The 13,983-nt window shown below is 46.7% G+C and overlaps 4 protein-coding genes across 4 annotated transcripts; 3 read left to right on the forward strand and 1 right to left on the reverse strand.

Annotated features, from left to right (window-relative positions):
- Positions 1-1,137: 1,137 nt before the first annotated feature.
- JR316_0005697 (Galactokinase) lies at positions 1,138-3,363 on the reverse strand (the record flags this gene model as incomplete). The annotated part of the gene is made up of 9 exons (XM_047891453.1): positions 1,138-1,400; positions 1,467-1,727; positions 1,819-2,291; positions 2,352-2,367; positions 2,420-2,492; positions 2,560-2,715; positions 2,767-3,062; positions 3,122-3,129; positions 3,197-3,363. The coding sequence occupies 9 exons, from the start codon at positions 3,361-3,363 to the stop codon at positions 1,138-1,140; spliced, it is 1,713 nt and encodes a 570-aa protein (XP_047748802.1).
- A 2,289-nt stretch (positions 3,364-5,652) lies between these two features.
- Positions 5,653-7,939, forward strand: JR316_0005698 (Aminotransferase tdiD; the record flags this gene model as incomplete). Its single annotated transcript, XM_047891454.1, has 11 exons — positions 5,653-5,661; positions 5,737-5,775; positions 5,844-5,916; positions 6,016-6,323; positions 6,414-6,472; positions 6,546-6,589; positions 6,655-6,758; positions 6,828-6,921; positions 7,010-7,197; positions 7,392-7,600; positions 7,681-7,939. The coding sequence occupies 11 exons, from the start codon at positions 5,653-5,655 to the stop codon at positions 7,937-7,939; spliced, it is 1,386 nt and encodes a 461-aa protein (XP_047748803.1).
- Positions 7,940-10,012: 2,073 nt separating this feature from the next.
- JR316_0005699 (uncharacterized protein) lies at positions 10,013-10,464 on the forward strand (the record flags this gene model as incomplete). Its single annotated transcript, XM_047891455.1, has 3 exons — positions 10,013-10,090; positions 10,222-10,245; positions 10,414-10,464. 3 exons carry the CDS (start codon positions 10,013-10,015, stop codon positions 10,462-10,464), a joined length of 153 nt encoding a protein of 50 aa, XP_047748804.1.
- A 176-nt stretch (positions 10,465-10,640) lies between these two features.
- On the forward strand, positions 10,641-13,497 carry JR316_0005700 (Serine/threonine-protein kinase ssp1; the record flags this gene model as incomplete). Its single annotated transcript, XM_047891456.1, has 5 exons — positions 10,641-10,880; positions 10,948-11,173; positions 11,289-11,405; positions 11,458-12,098; positions 12,163-13,497. The coding sequence occupies 5 exons, from the start codon at positions 10,641-10,643 to the stop codon at positions 13,495-13,497; spliced, it is 2,559 nt and encodes an 852-aa protein (XP_047748805.1).
- Between the last annotated feature and the right edge of the window lie 486 nt (positions 13,498-13,983).

Here is a 13,983-nt window from a genome sequence, read left to right on the forward strand (position 1 = left end):
GTAGAAGATTGTAGAAGATTCGGAGGTTTGTTGAGAACTTGATAATACGACAGCAACATATGGTTTTGCCCTCCCAAAAGTGCCTCGCGGAATCTACGTCACTATTTTCCGACTTCTTTTTTTTCTGAAATGGAAAAAAGTCCAGCAGTGGACTCACGCAAGGTGAGTGTTTAAATATACGTTGGTACCTACAGTCTCGAGCGAGACGCTGGTTCCTCCGTGTGTAAATGAACGACGTTATCAAGTAAGTTTAGTAAGTTATCGCAAAGTCGGGCTGTCCGGATCTGGGTTAGTATACAATGGGTTGTATTAGGTTACAATGGATCGGCAAAATCCTCTGTTCTGGGCGCTTGTTTCCTTACTATGTCCACGAGCTATATACTGCCTGTCTGAGGTATCAATTAGTATGTCAAGATATACTAAAAGGCTTGTGGGCTAGCCGTTTTTTCCACGACCTTCCCCCTGCCACCGCCTTATCTCAAAAGCAGAGATCTGAGAATATTGACAGGAATAATCATGGGTCTGAAAGCCTTGAGGGAAAGAGGAGCGACAAAGGAGCGAGTAAGTCCGAGCGTCCTCAATCAAGGCATGAATATTTCCCCGTAGCGAGGTCAGCATTGCCTCCGATCGTCAACAATCACGATAATCATAACTGAGATATTAATGTGTTAGTAGGGAAATGAAAAAAAGAAACGGACTTCAAAGGGACAGGGCAAGAAACGGCGAAGCCGTTCAAATCTTGCCCCTGGGAATCCATGCTGTCTATCTATATGCATCTTGCTGCACGTCACTTTCGATCGGTCGATCGCGTTTAGAGGAGGGAGTGAGGCTTTGAATGAATGAATTCATCGAGACCTTCGATGTTTAGTGTGGCACAACTGATGTGCAAAAAGGGGATGAGGATGTCTGATGGAACGTTGTTCGAAGCCAGTTGCGCCACGGACGCTATAGTCCTTAACTCCTTTACATAGCCGTGGAGGCGTGTGCCATTCACCACTCTCAGTCCTTTATTAAACTTGCTATTTAGGACTAAAAAGTCGCCCAAAAAGCTTTATCTTGAAGTTATAGCCACTGGTAGTTTAGGTTATTCGGCTTATATATCAGGACTCTGACCTGTATAACCCTGGTCCTTACAAATCAAACATTCTCAGAGCTTGAGGCTGGAATTAGTCCTCTAATTTGAATACTGGCAATATCGACTTCAGACATGGAAGCAAAGAAGAAAGGAAAAATGGACTCGCCACAGGCACCGTTTCCAGGCTTGGTGGCGAAGATAGCTTCCTTCAAAGCATCAATATCTAGATATCTATACGGACGATATGTGTTCTTGATTTTATTAATAAACCGATTCACGCCAAATTCTGGCACAAGAGAAACTGTGCATCCGCCCCATCCTGCGCCTAGCCGCAATGGAAACAAAGGTGATTAGAACAAGGTCACTAAAGATATAAAGGTAAAAGAGATACCGGTGAGTCTGCTACCGTATGCTCCTGCCTCCCTGGCCAAGCGAGTTAGCTCGTCTAGTTCGGGACACGAGCATTCAAACGATTTCGAGCAGCTTTCTTGAGAATCGTTCATGAGCCGACCAAGGCTTTCAATATAGAAATTATCGTCGGGATCAGAAGACACCGCAGACTCCAAGCAGGTGCGCCTGAACTGCAGGACCCTTCGGGCCTCGGAGAAAACGTGCTTAGCACGCTTGTACAATTGGAAATGCGTCGCTTCGACTGCAAACAACCAAATACAAAAGGCACAAGGTTAATGTGGTTAAATGGGGATCATCGTGTGTCCGAAGACGAAGCTGCAAGACGGACTTACTGTCAACCCAAGACAGATACAGCTCTTCAAAAGCACCTTTGGAGAGCCCACTCATTTTGATCATCTCATCCATCGTTACTCCAAGCTGTCCATTGACGATTTTATTCGGTTTCAAGACCTCCAGCTTATATTCCATCTCCACCAGCGCATTTTCCAGATTATCAGGTCCTATATCCTCATTGTCCCTTTCACCTATGAATTTCCCAGCGACTTCCCGGAATGTTATCCGTTCGTTGGCATCGACTTTAACGCCTAGAGATTTAGCAAGTATTCGTGCTCCTACTAAAGTCTCCACGACACGGAGGTTATATCCCCGCTTTGCGCTCAGAGCTTTATCAGCCACCACCAGAGAGTTGGCGATGACAAACACCGCTCGGCCGGGAAGCGGGACGGTTTCAGCATGCAAAGACGGGTGAAAGGTGATATACAAAGCTGAGGATGGATCGCACATCACTGACGCCGCTTGATCCATGCTTTAAAACGGATGTCAGGTATAATGTTATCAGAATCTAAGGAGTTTATGTTTAGCCTACCCTCCACTGTTAACACCTGCTCAGATAGTTGATATTTTATATTCAATACAATTTAAATGAGCACTTACCGACTCTCTTCTCGTTTTCCATTGCCATACGCACAAGGTCTCCTTTACTGAGAATGTTCGCAGAGGAATCCAGCTATTGAAAGAGTAGATGAAATGTAAGAACAACGACAGACTCTATCTATTGCAAAAAATCCATGTACCTTTCCATTCACAACCAGAAATGCCAATGTACTCGCAACAACCATGGCAGCACTCGACGAAAGACCAGACCCGGCTGGTACAGTCCCACTTACCAAAAGATCAACGGGAACTGGCTCTTCCCGTTTCTCTCCAGCAAAATGTTGATTCAACACACCCTGCTCAAAGATAAGAACAGGGCATAGATATTCATTCCTCGAGATGCTCACATAATATCCAGCCTTCACATAACTTTCCCATCGAAGCTCTCTGGTGTTGATGTCAAGGTGCCAGAATTCCGCGGCACCAGATTGCCTGTTGGCCTCTGTGGGTTCTTTGACAGCAGGAGCGAAAACCTGGCGAGTATATTTATCGTCTAGATTTTCTGCGACGACGCTTCCCGGAGTATGCTCAATTGCCTGCTTTCTTTGCCCTCGCAAAACAGGTCGGGGAGCACAGGCGATCAAGATATCTGGCTCCACAGCGGCTGGGAGGACACCAAACAATGCGTAATCGACATGTTCGCCTTGATCCGAGGGCGTCTAATGAGCATCCATCTGTCTCCAACTTGAAATATATGCGTACCGATCAAGCTGGATTGATATCGTTTTGATCCAGTCAGTACCAGTAATCTAATAGTATGTCAGAGAGAATACGTACTTCACACGTCCTGGAGCTCTCGCGATGTACGTTGGCCTCCTTCCGAACCGTCTCTCGAACTCTTCAGCTAAGTTGTTCCACCTTGTCGCATGCCGAAAGGATACCTCTACGGCGCCAAAGACATCAACCAAAGACGTGTAAATCGGTATGGGTTGTTCAGCAATCATGATAGGGGGATAGGGGGATCTCTGGGAGAAAAGGAGAGTCGAGAACTAGATGAGCAGATGGGAGAAGGTGACGGTAATGGACCGCGAATTTTCCGTAAAGACTTGCTACTCATGTGACTGGTGGGTGTTTTCGCCATCTCAGACACCGTCAGCTGAGCGGACATTTGGTAGTGTTCTTATCTCTCTTTTGTGATCATGATCTACGGAAGGTATTGTCATACCTTGAGGCTGCAAAGACTCAAAAACGCTACCCTCAAACCCCATATTTTCCTTCAACTATCAAAATTTCTTGGACGTTCGCGAGTTCAGGCTTGATTAATATTTTTTTCTCGGGCAGGGTTCGATGCGAAAACCGTCACAGTGATTGGAATGTTATGTACGTAGAACTCATCAATGCGGCCCGACTCGGAATCCGGGTGTTTTCGTCATTGATGCTATATTTTTGTTCTTCTGTAACAGCTGAGCTGTTGGATATGGCCGTCAAACAACCGTTCGAATGAAAAGTATTGCGATGGGTGCGGTAGTGGAACAACTCTGGAACGAGCTCTAGTCTTGAGAGCGTATTTGGCGCTTGCTTGGCCATATTTGGTTTTGATCAAAGTGACAAGCAAACTGCCATGTTTGGGTCTCCATTTAGGCGCTCTCGGGGCATTGCCCCTATAGCCGTCATGTCCGATACCGCCACTTTACCAAACCCTCTAACAGTAAGTAACTTGCCACTAGTTATGAAAGGTAAATTTGTTATTTACAATATTCATTCTGAACATTTTATCCCACCGCCTATTTCTTACCACCTGTTGCCACCTAATTAAACTTGAATAATATGTCACTCGCACTGTGCTAATGACTCGGTAAGGTTGAGTATTTGAAGACTTGGGATCGCCTCCTGATCTAGAATGTCTTGATTGGAGACATTTTCCGCTCTCATTAAATATATTATATTATCATACTTCTCGTATGCCACTCTTCAAAAGTCTGACGGCTCCGAATATTCATCAAATCCGAAGGCACTTTCCCTTCATTGTTCGCTACTGGGTTCAGTGGAAGACATTTCATTTTATTTGGGAAGATGGATTATGTGATCCCACTACATTGGTGAGGGACTAAGGTAAAGTTATAAATGGTTTTCTACATTATGATCTTGTGTTAAAAAAGTTGAGACGTCGCGATTAAGATTAAGAATCATCTTCGAAAGTTTTGATTAATATTAATAACTGACAAGCAGCATGTTACTAGTACCTGATGGGACTTGCAATCACAGGGGATAATATCTATCCGGATAGCAGAAGACCCTTGGGGTAGCGTCAGTATCAATCTTTGCCAGGGTATATAGCAGATAGCTAGAAGGTTCAAGGAATTTGTGCTCTTCGCACGTAAAATGGATCAATGTGTTCCTAAAATAGTCTTCTTTCATAGGTAGCAGATATGGTGAAAAATGTAGAATCCAGTGCCTGGTTATATCGTCATGATGGATGGTTTACGGGGGCCCACAATATTCATTGTTCAAGGTCAGCCAACCATTACTCAGCCCACTGACAGCGACAATAGCCCTGCAGGTTAGTTCAGTGTTGGCTTCCAGGCACCCCACCTGATGAAGTGACTCACTCCAAATAATATGGGGTCTCTTGACAATGATTTGAGCATCTTAGTCTGTGGCGCACGACGAGAAGCTCATCTGACATGAAAATTTCTGATGTTTTTTTCTGGAATGAGATGATTAAATTTAACGCCTTTACAGGCAACCTCACGGTAGATTCGTTATATTACTAATAGCCATTGTCAGTCAATTGGATCCGGTCGGCAATTAAAGGCAAAATACTGCCCGTTTGTAACGGCTCATTGCTTGATTTCAAGTAAAATATAGGAGGATTAAATCAGATCAAAGATAGGGAACCCTATATTCATCGAACCTTATATCAAACCGCTCATTCGACACTCCTGAGGAAGAGTCACCATCCATTCAGATGGCCTATGTATTTTTTGACTTGACTAGTCACTCGGTCGTGGTTAAGCTGTTCGTCGAACATTCAACTATGCACGAGGTGACTTGTTATAACTGTGTAATGACATCATGACCGGCAATTAATGTTAATGAGTAAGCGGTTCATTGACAAATATTGATGCCTTCTTCCCTTATCACTTGGCCAACTTTTCTTTGTGACTCACATCTCTAGTATCTACAACTTCGGCTGAATTCTGGCTTTGCTTTTAAAAGACGACATCCTACTCCTTTGGCACATCATTCACTGAACTATCTTTACCCTCTTTTTTGACAACACAGGATTTACAATGGCTGCAGTACGCATTTTTACATGCATCAGTCGTTCCACAATTTTGTTCTGATCGTTTTTGATTTTTGAACCGCGTCAACAGACATCTGATACCAATGGTACCTCGATCCACCATGACGCGGTTGGTCGAACCCATATCACGTATACGATCATGCTCCAGGCCTTCCTAACTAAACATATTTTCCCTAGATCAAACGCCTCCCCGATGCATTCTACGATGACTTCCTTTCCGACCTTGCCAAAGAAAGGAAGCCGAGCGCAAGTGGGTCCACTATAATCTATCCCCGTATATTGACTTGAGCTCACTCATTGTATCTCATTTCACCGCACGCGTGCATCTGCCTTTCTTTTGACATTCCAGTCCGTAGTTTGTTCCCACTGGAGAAAACCCCCGGTTTGATCTCCCTTTTGGCGGGCAAGCCGAATGCTTCGACATTTCCGTTCACCTCCCTGACTTTCAATGCGCGTTCGCCCATCAACCCTGAAGAAGAAACGACGCTCACCGTCTCGGGAGATGATCTCGCACAAGGGTTGCAATACGGCGACACTGCCGGCTTGAAAGCCCTTCTCGATTGGCTTCATGGTCTCCAGGAACGCAACCACGGACGCAAATCTGGAGAAGGCTGGAGAATATCAATCGGTTCGGGGTCTCAGGATTTGATTTACAAAGTCTGTTGCGTTTTCTTCTTTCCATCATATCTGAAAATTTAGGTTCTCTCATTAACAAATCGGCTGTTTGTTATGTATGATTGTTGACAGGCTGTCGCTGCGATGGTCAACCCTGGTGATTCTGTTCTGGTCGAATCTCCTGTCTATGCGTAAGCCTGTGCTTCTATGGAGCTTTGTTCGCTCTATCTTTCTGCGCCGAGCTAATCCTTGTTCGTTTTACAGCGGTGTTATTCCGATGTTCCACAGTTTGCACTGTAATCAGATCGGTGGGTCAAAGAATATCTCACAACAATGTTCTTTATCTTAAAAAGACCGTGTCCGAACTTTACAGAAGTAAACACAGACTCCCAAGGGATACAGTCAGCTTCCCTGAGAACAATTCTAGAACAATGGCCTGAGGGAACACCCAAGCCTAAAGTTCTATATACGGTGCCGGTACATGTCAAATTTACTGGCATCTTTATCTATAATTGTTTATTTGCTCATTGCTTTGCTTGTGAGTAGTATGGGTGTAACCCAACAGGGATGACAGCAACTCTGGAGAGACGCAAAGAAGTTCTCAAGTTAGCCCGAGAGCACAATTTTATTATCCTGGAAGGTGAGCCAGAGTTAAAGTCTCTACCTTTGCTCCTAGTTCTCCTACTAACCGTGTCTACTCAATTCACATACTCAATGACGTGTAATAGACGATCCCTACTTTTACCTCTACTACGGCAAGGCGCCGAGATACCCATCGTACTTTGCGTTGGAGCTTGAAGAGCCAGAGGTCGGCCGTGTACTCCGGTTCGACAGCCTGTCGAAGATTCTGTCTGCCGGCATACGCATCGGCTTCGCGTCAGGTCCGGAAGCCCTCCTCAAGGCAATAGACCAACATGTGCGTTCCTTCTCCCCTCCAAAACCTATTGCCGAAAGGTCTTTCTCATGAATATATGCTAACGAAAGTCTCTTCATTTTCTGTGCTCCTGGCCGTGGTCCCTCGCTTAAAATTGTATTGGATCATGTTATATTGTCGGCTGCCGTCCCTTCTGTCTGTATTTATTGCTGGTGATGATGTCTACATCAACCCAGACGGCGACGTCCAACTTGCAGACTTCTTCTCTCACACAAGCGATCGTGTTTAAATTGCTTGATTCATGGGGATACGAAGGCTTCCGTATCCATACTGAGCGTGTTTCCGCGTTCTACGCTGCGAAGAGGGATGTGTTTGAGCGCGCAATGAACAAATACCTTACTGGCCTCGCGGAATGGAGTACCCCTGAAGCAGGCATGTTCTTCTGGTGATTGAAACCCTCTTCTCTTCTTCCTCGATAGATCACATTCACACTTAACTTTCTTCCCTTCATCTCCATATACACAGGTTCAAACTGCGTCTGAACGACACTCCCGACGCAGACGCGCATGCGGACTCGGGCGATTCCGCAGCCGTGATCAGAACCAAAGCCGTCGAAAAGGGCGTGCTCGCGCTGCCAGGCACCGTCTTCCTTCCCAACGGGCGCGCGACACCGTACGTCCGCGCGTCGTTCAGCTTAATCGGGGAGGAGGACGTGGATAAGGCCATACAACGATTGCGGGACGCGATTCTCGACGCGCGCGTTGCTTCTGGTTCGACTGCGTGAGCTGAACGCTGCCTGTGGCTTTGAAGCACTCATTTCTCTGAAACCGAGAGTGCGGATCCGAATTGGATTGGGATATGGATGAATAAGTATTTAAAATTTTAAGCTTTTTGGTGGAGCGGTTAGAACTGAATGTGTCGGGGTTTTTCACTGACTTAAATTGCAATTTGGATGGGAGGATAATATATGAGAATTTCTGAGGGATGATGGGGGCGGCGATGACTACACGGGGTTTGTGGCCGTGGGCCTGAACGCCTTGTGGACACTCTCAACTGTCGTAGTATCGTGTTCTGAATTTGCTCCTATCTACTTAACGGGTTGAATGGGCATGTCTGAATACAGGAAAAATTTATACAATTGTTGTAGGATATGCCTGATTTATCCTCTCGATGTATTACAGTGCTTTACATGTTTATTTCTAGATTTCTGTACGGATAAACGGATAGCTGGGTGTGTCTATATATTGCGTTGAAACCAAATTCCAGTGAGCAATTATGTATCGGGAGATTATTTCAATTATTTAACATGTGCGAAACACACAAATGAAAGCGAGATGGGGAATCGGTCAATTAGAAATTAGGTGTCTTTTGCCTTTGGAATGCCGGGATTGCGAAGGACTGAATATTGAATATTGAGTAGTTGGTCCTGGATGCCTACAGATGGCCTACACTCTCCTCCTGGTGTTGTCAGGGGTACAGTGTGTCCTATGACCTGATTTTATTTCTGTCTTTAAAATAATTCTTGGATCACTGTAACGAATCATGACTGACCAGTTGTTATTCTTGTTGGATGATCACTGCCAATACTTCCCCATACTTTTGGGTCATTTTATTTGGGGATGGGTACTTTGATTCAGAGGAGCTTGAGTCAGGCGGTGCCTCAGTTAAGACTTTTAAAAACTAAAGGCGTCTGATGATACTACTAGATTTAGTGCATGGAACTTATGACTACAGATTGGACACTGAACCACGGACGGTCCACATATATATCATCTTGAATACCAGAGTTCTGGCTCCCTAGTACCGACTTATGGGTGTCGAATCTAAGTTTGAAAACGTCTTCAAAATGATACCGTGTTCCATGTTCCTTTGTCAGTGGAAAGACGGAAGAAATTAACGGATGTGATGGGAAGAGCTCCATATTTAATGCCATGACAGGTAACAATGTTATGAGGTATTTTTTGAATCTTAGCATGGGTCGTGTTATTTAGGCTAGATGTGGCGAGTTTTAACATCTCTCACTGCTACGCCTATGTGAAAAGGAGCGCTCTACTAGCGGCAGAAGGCTTTCAATCTAATTTGAGCTCACGACCGCCCAGATAGAGAGTTTGTCAGGCTCTGTCTAATGTGACTATAGATAAAGGGGGAGTTGTGTCTATTTAGTGTTTGGTACACGCTTTGTGCTTCTCCTGAACGCAACCCTAATTTTGGCATACCTCCACTGTCAGACCCTTCATAGCAATCTTATCTTTTTAATTTTTGACAGCCTTGTCCACTACTGAGGTTGACGCGCTGTTTCGGCATGTAAACGTATTTCTTAACGAACTATAGCCGATCAGTTCTACCTGTTTGGTTGCCTTCTCGATGAGCAATGAATGATCATGAGAGTTCGGAAGAGGGTACCAGGTCCGCCGCCCTCACGTCGTTTAACCAGGAAAACATGAGTCGGCAGCCTTAGACAGCCAAACAATTATAACGACCAATAACCTGGCCCTGGGGCAAGCTATCCCAGGTTGATCCCTTTACAAATTACAGCATGCACTATGTCAACCGCCGTCAACAATAGGGTGTTTCCTGCACAAATTTGGTAGTTTTCCAAAGCGGGGAAAATTTAAATTCAATTTGATTTATTCATAGGCGGACTTGCGTACAAGTCACGCCCACTTATGAAGCAGGTCACGACTATGTTTTATCAGCAAAGTTTTGGCATTATAAAAGAGCGGAGGTTGTCTCATATGAACTCCAACAGCGAAAACTGCAGAACTACCATCTAAGAACCAATGTAAGTTTTACTGGTTTTTCCTATAGTCGCCCATACCAGGCTTCTCACGCTCGTACATAACTGCAGTCTCCAACCATGTTAGCCGAATCCAGTGCTCCCGTAGATGCATGCCGCCAAGTTAAATGCCCGAAATGTGGGAAGATTACCTGGGCGGTAAGCAAGCTTTGTTTCGAGTCAGACACCAAGGATCGGATATAAGCTTCTTTGCTATTTTCGCATCCTTGTGTGGCTGCGGGTTACGAAGAAGTCTGGATTATTGAACCCTCTTTTTTGTTTGATGACAGGGTTGCGGCCAACACGTCGAAGCGGTACGTTCGTGCCCTCTTTTTACGCCATCACTCGAGCATTGCATCACCATGCGCCTCTGTGGCATATATCAATACATATGAGGGCGCTACTCGGGATGCAGACGGGGATTGCCTTGTCGAGTTCCTTGACGTATTCCGCCTTGATCTGATGATGGATCTTTATTCTAGGTCATGCAAACAGTCAAAGAAGAAGACAAATGTACCTGCCCGCGAAACTGAGCGGCAGAATGGGGACTATAATGGAAGGGTGTCCGGGGTCACATAATGTCCCGATTAGGAAGGGACCTCATGATCTTCAGAATCTCGTAGTCCGAAACGATCTTTACCGTTACATACACTACATTTAACAAGCAAACATATTCCACACCCTACACTCACGCTCCCTCCATGCTATGATGGATCCACAACCTGTTCCCCGCCAGAGCAATGAACAGGACCCAAACTATATTTACGACCCCGAGGGCGATGTCCTCGTCACCACCAACTATGACGCCTATGTCGATGAGGGCAAGCCCATGATCAACGACTATGTCAGACATGCACGGGTCGGTGGCGGCCAGCATGGAGATGTTTATCTGTGCCAGAAGATCAACCACAAGCTCCCAGCCAACGATCCTGGCCGCCGTGTTGCAGTCGTAAGTTGCGCGTCGTTCTTAGATGGTCTTGTCCTTTGTTCCAATTGTTCCTTGTTCGTGATCGCAGGCTATGAAATCGGTGAAGAGAAATAATCCTCGCGCAGAACAGTACAAGAGCCTTCGAAAGCAACGTATCCCATCGTCTCAGACTCACTTGCCCGTCGCGGACAGGTTGAACACAACAGAGGCAAAGATAAAGAGGGAAATCGCTATCATGAAGAAGCTGCGCCACCCGCATGTTGTTAGATTATTCGAGGTTATAGATGACAGGCTGCATGAGAAAATATATATGGGTATGTGTCTTCTTTTTCTTTTCGTGAAACGCGTCTATCGCGATGTGCACCTTTCATCTTTCTGGGGTCAATATATCCGGTCATCACCAATCTCAAATGCCTTTGATCTTTGCAGTTATGGAATATCTTGGAGGCGGAGAGGTGAAATGGCGCGATGAGCGTAATAACCCTGTTCTTACTGTCGCCCAAACCCGTCGAATATTGCGAGACGCTGTTCTTGGCCTAGAATACCGTTCGTGATTATCTCTTGCCCCTATTTTTACACTTATTCACATCTAGCTCAGTACACTACCAGGGCATCATTCACCGTGATATTAAGCCAGCTAACCTTCTCTGGACGGAAGACCGACGCCAGGTCAAGATTGCTGATTTCGGTGTCTCACATTTCTCCTATGCCCAACGTCTAGCTGCAGCAGGAGGAAAAAATGTTGATAACGACCCAAGTGACCCTATTCTGCTAGATGAATCAGGCCTCACCAGGCGTGCTGGAACACCCTCTTTTCTCGCTCCTGAGGTGATATACGAGCATACGAATGATGTCCCTGGTTCAATATCTCTCAATTCGACAGCACTGCATTCTTCATCGTCTCTCGGTTCTATGTCACCCATTAGCCCAACCGACCGCCCAGAGATAACCAAGTCCATAGACGTTTGGGCCCTCGGTGTTACGCTCTACTGCCTGCTGTTTGGGACGACCCCTTTTGTGGCGAATCAGGGCTCACGCAGCACACATGGTTCTGAATTCTCTCTGTATATTTCCATTTGCAACGATGATTGGCCTGCCCCACCCCGTATTGGATTCGACAGGATTCCTTCAGGCGGCCGGCATCCAGATTCAGACACAGAAGGAGCAAGCATCATCCGCCTGCTAGATCACTTTCTCCAAAAGGATTACCACAACCGCATAACCCTCGATGAAGTCAAGGTGCGCATTCCAAGCATATTCTACATGAAACTTCTTTTTTGAATTTCTCAAACGCTGTTTACAGAGAAATTCGTGGGTGCTGACGGGCCTCGAAGATCCGGAACAGTGGCTCAAGATCACCTCCCCAAGAGCGAACACAAAGATCAATGTGTCGCAAAACGACACCTCGAACGCCATGTCAGCTGTGCGATTTCAGTGGCGGTGGGGCGGGAAGCTCGTGCGGCATGTTTCTTCGCTGTTCCGTCGCCCAGGTGGATCGTCGCGCATGTTGGTACCCCAACCAGTGCAGGAACCAGTGATCACTCCAACAAGAGTTGTTTCTGACCCTATGCATCGGCAGAGCTTGCTTATTACTCAAAGGCCACCTGGCCCAGGGACTGCAGTCTCCAGCCCGCCGGCGCACCAGTTGACCCATGCAGCTGTACAGAAGCGGGACAAGGGCAAGCAAAAGGCGGAGCCATCAGCCGGCAGAACGTTGACGCGTGCATTGTCGAGGGGCGGGTCGAAGAGCCTGCGCTCGAGTTCGACGGAGCGTGAAATAACGTTGCGCGGAAGCTCAACGTCAGCGAGTCCGCTGCTGGGCTCCACGAACAAGGCGCGCCGTGGGTCAGACAGTCGGGTTCTCACACGCGGCGCGAGCGGATCCTCCGCTCCTGGACAACACTCGAGGCAGTCGACAGCAGGGACGAGCGCAGGAGAGAAGCGCAGCCGGTTCTGGTGGTGGAACAGCGCGTCCATATCGGCGTGGCGACCAAATAAGTTTGCACCGCAGACGCCCACTGCTGTCGTGCCCGACTACGCGCCACAGACTGTGCATGCTCCGGGAGAGATTATCGTGCAGCAGCAAACGCCAAACACACGAAGGAGCGAGGAAGCGTTGAGCAAGTACCGCCCAACCGGTACAGAGGCCATTGTCGACAATGGTGCGCTGCTTACCGCCGCGCGTCGCGCGTCGAGTTGGGGCCACCCGGGGCAGAGCGATACCCCGAACATGGAGATCATCAACGTGCCGTCGATTGGGTATAACCTCAATGAGCATGATATGATTGTGGGTGCGGGTGGTGTGACGAACGCTGAGGCGGGGCCACTTGTGGTTCCGCTGGCTCAGATCGCAGGACCGTCGACACTTGTCATAGCGCAGCCATCGCAACCGCAGACGTTCGACGACCGCTATGGCCGACCTGTGTACGACGACGACGACTCGTCAATTGAGAGCTTGCCGGACGACAGTGGTAGTACTTGGCAGCGCGGCGGCGAGATGGATGATCTGATTGACCTCCACGATCCTGATCACGGCGACGAAGATGGAGACATACTCGAGGACACAAGCGATGATGAAGAGGAAGATAATGTAGTCACCTTTTCTCCTCGAAGACCAACATACAACAACAATAATTGAGGACAAAACCATTGAGTTCTTTTTTTTCGTTCTCATTTCATTATCATCCATCCATTGGTGGTTTCGCCATCATCATCATATACCTATCATATTATTTTTTGGAGACGCATCTTTCAACAACATCCATCCAAGCCACGGACTTCTGCGGACACTTTTGTGCACATCCATATACAACTCTCCCACTCAATACCACTTATAACCACCCTCTGCTTATTTATATTATATCGACCATCCTTCCAACCTCCACTCAATCCATTAACTTTCCCGAGCCAATGCCGACATCACATCTGCTCATGTATTTTTTGTTCTCCAGATTTTCTTCCTTATTCTCTTTTAATACCCCTTCCCCATAGAATCACTATACGTCCTTTCGACACCCGCAATTGAACTTTGTAGCTAGCCCATCCTGTATTGCTCCGCACCCTTCTCGACACTACACGGACACCCACCATTTAGACGGTAGCAGTAGTTATTAAGCTTCATTAG

This window comes from Psilocybe cubensis, chromosome 5, assembly GCF_017499595.1.
Source record: "Psilocybe cubensis strain MGC-MH-2018 chromosome 5, whole genome shotgun sequence".
NCBI lineage: Eukaryota > Fungi > Basidiomycota > Agaricomycetes > Agaricales > Agrocybaceae > Psilocybe > Psilocybe cubensis.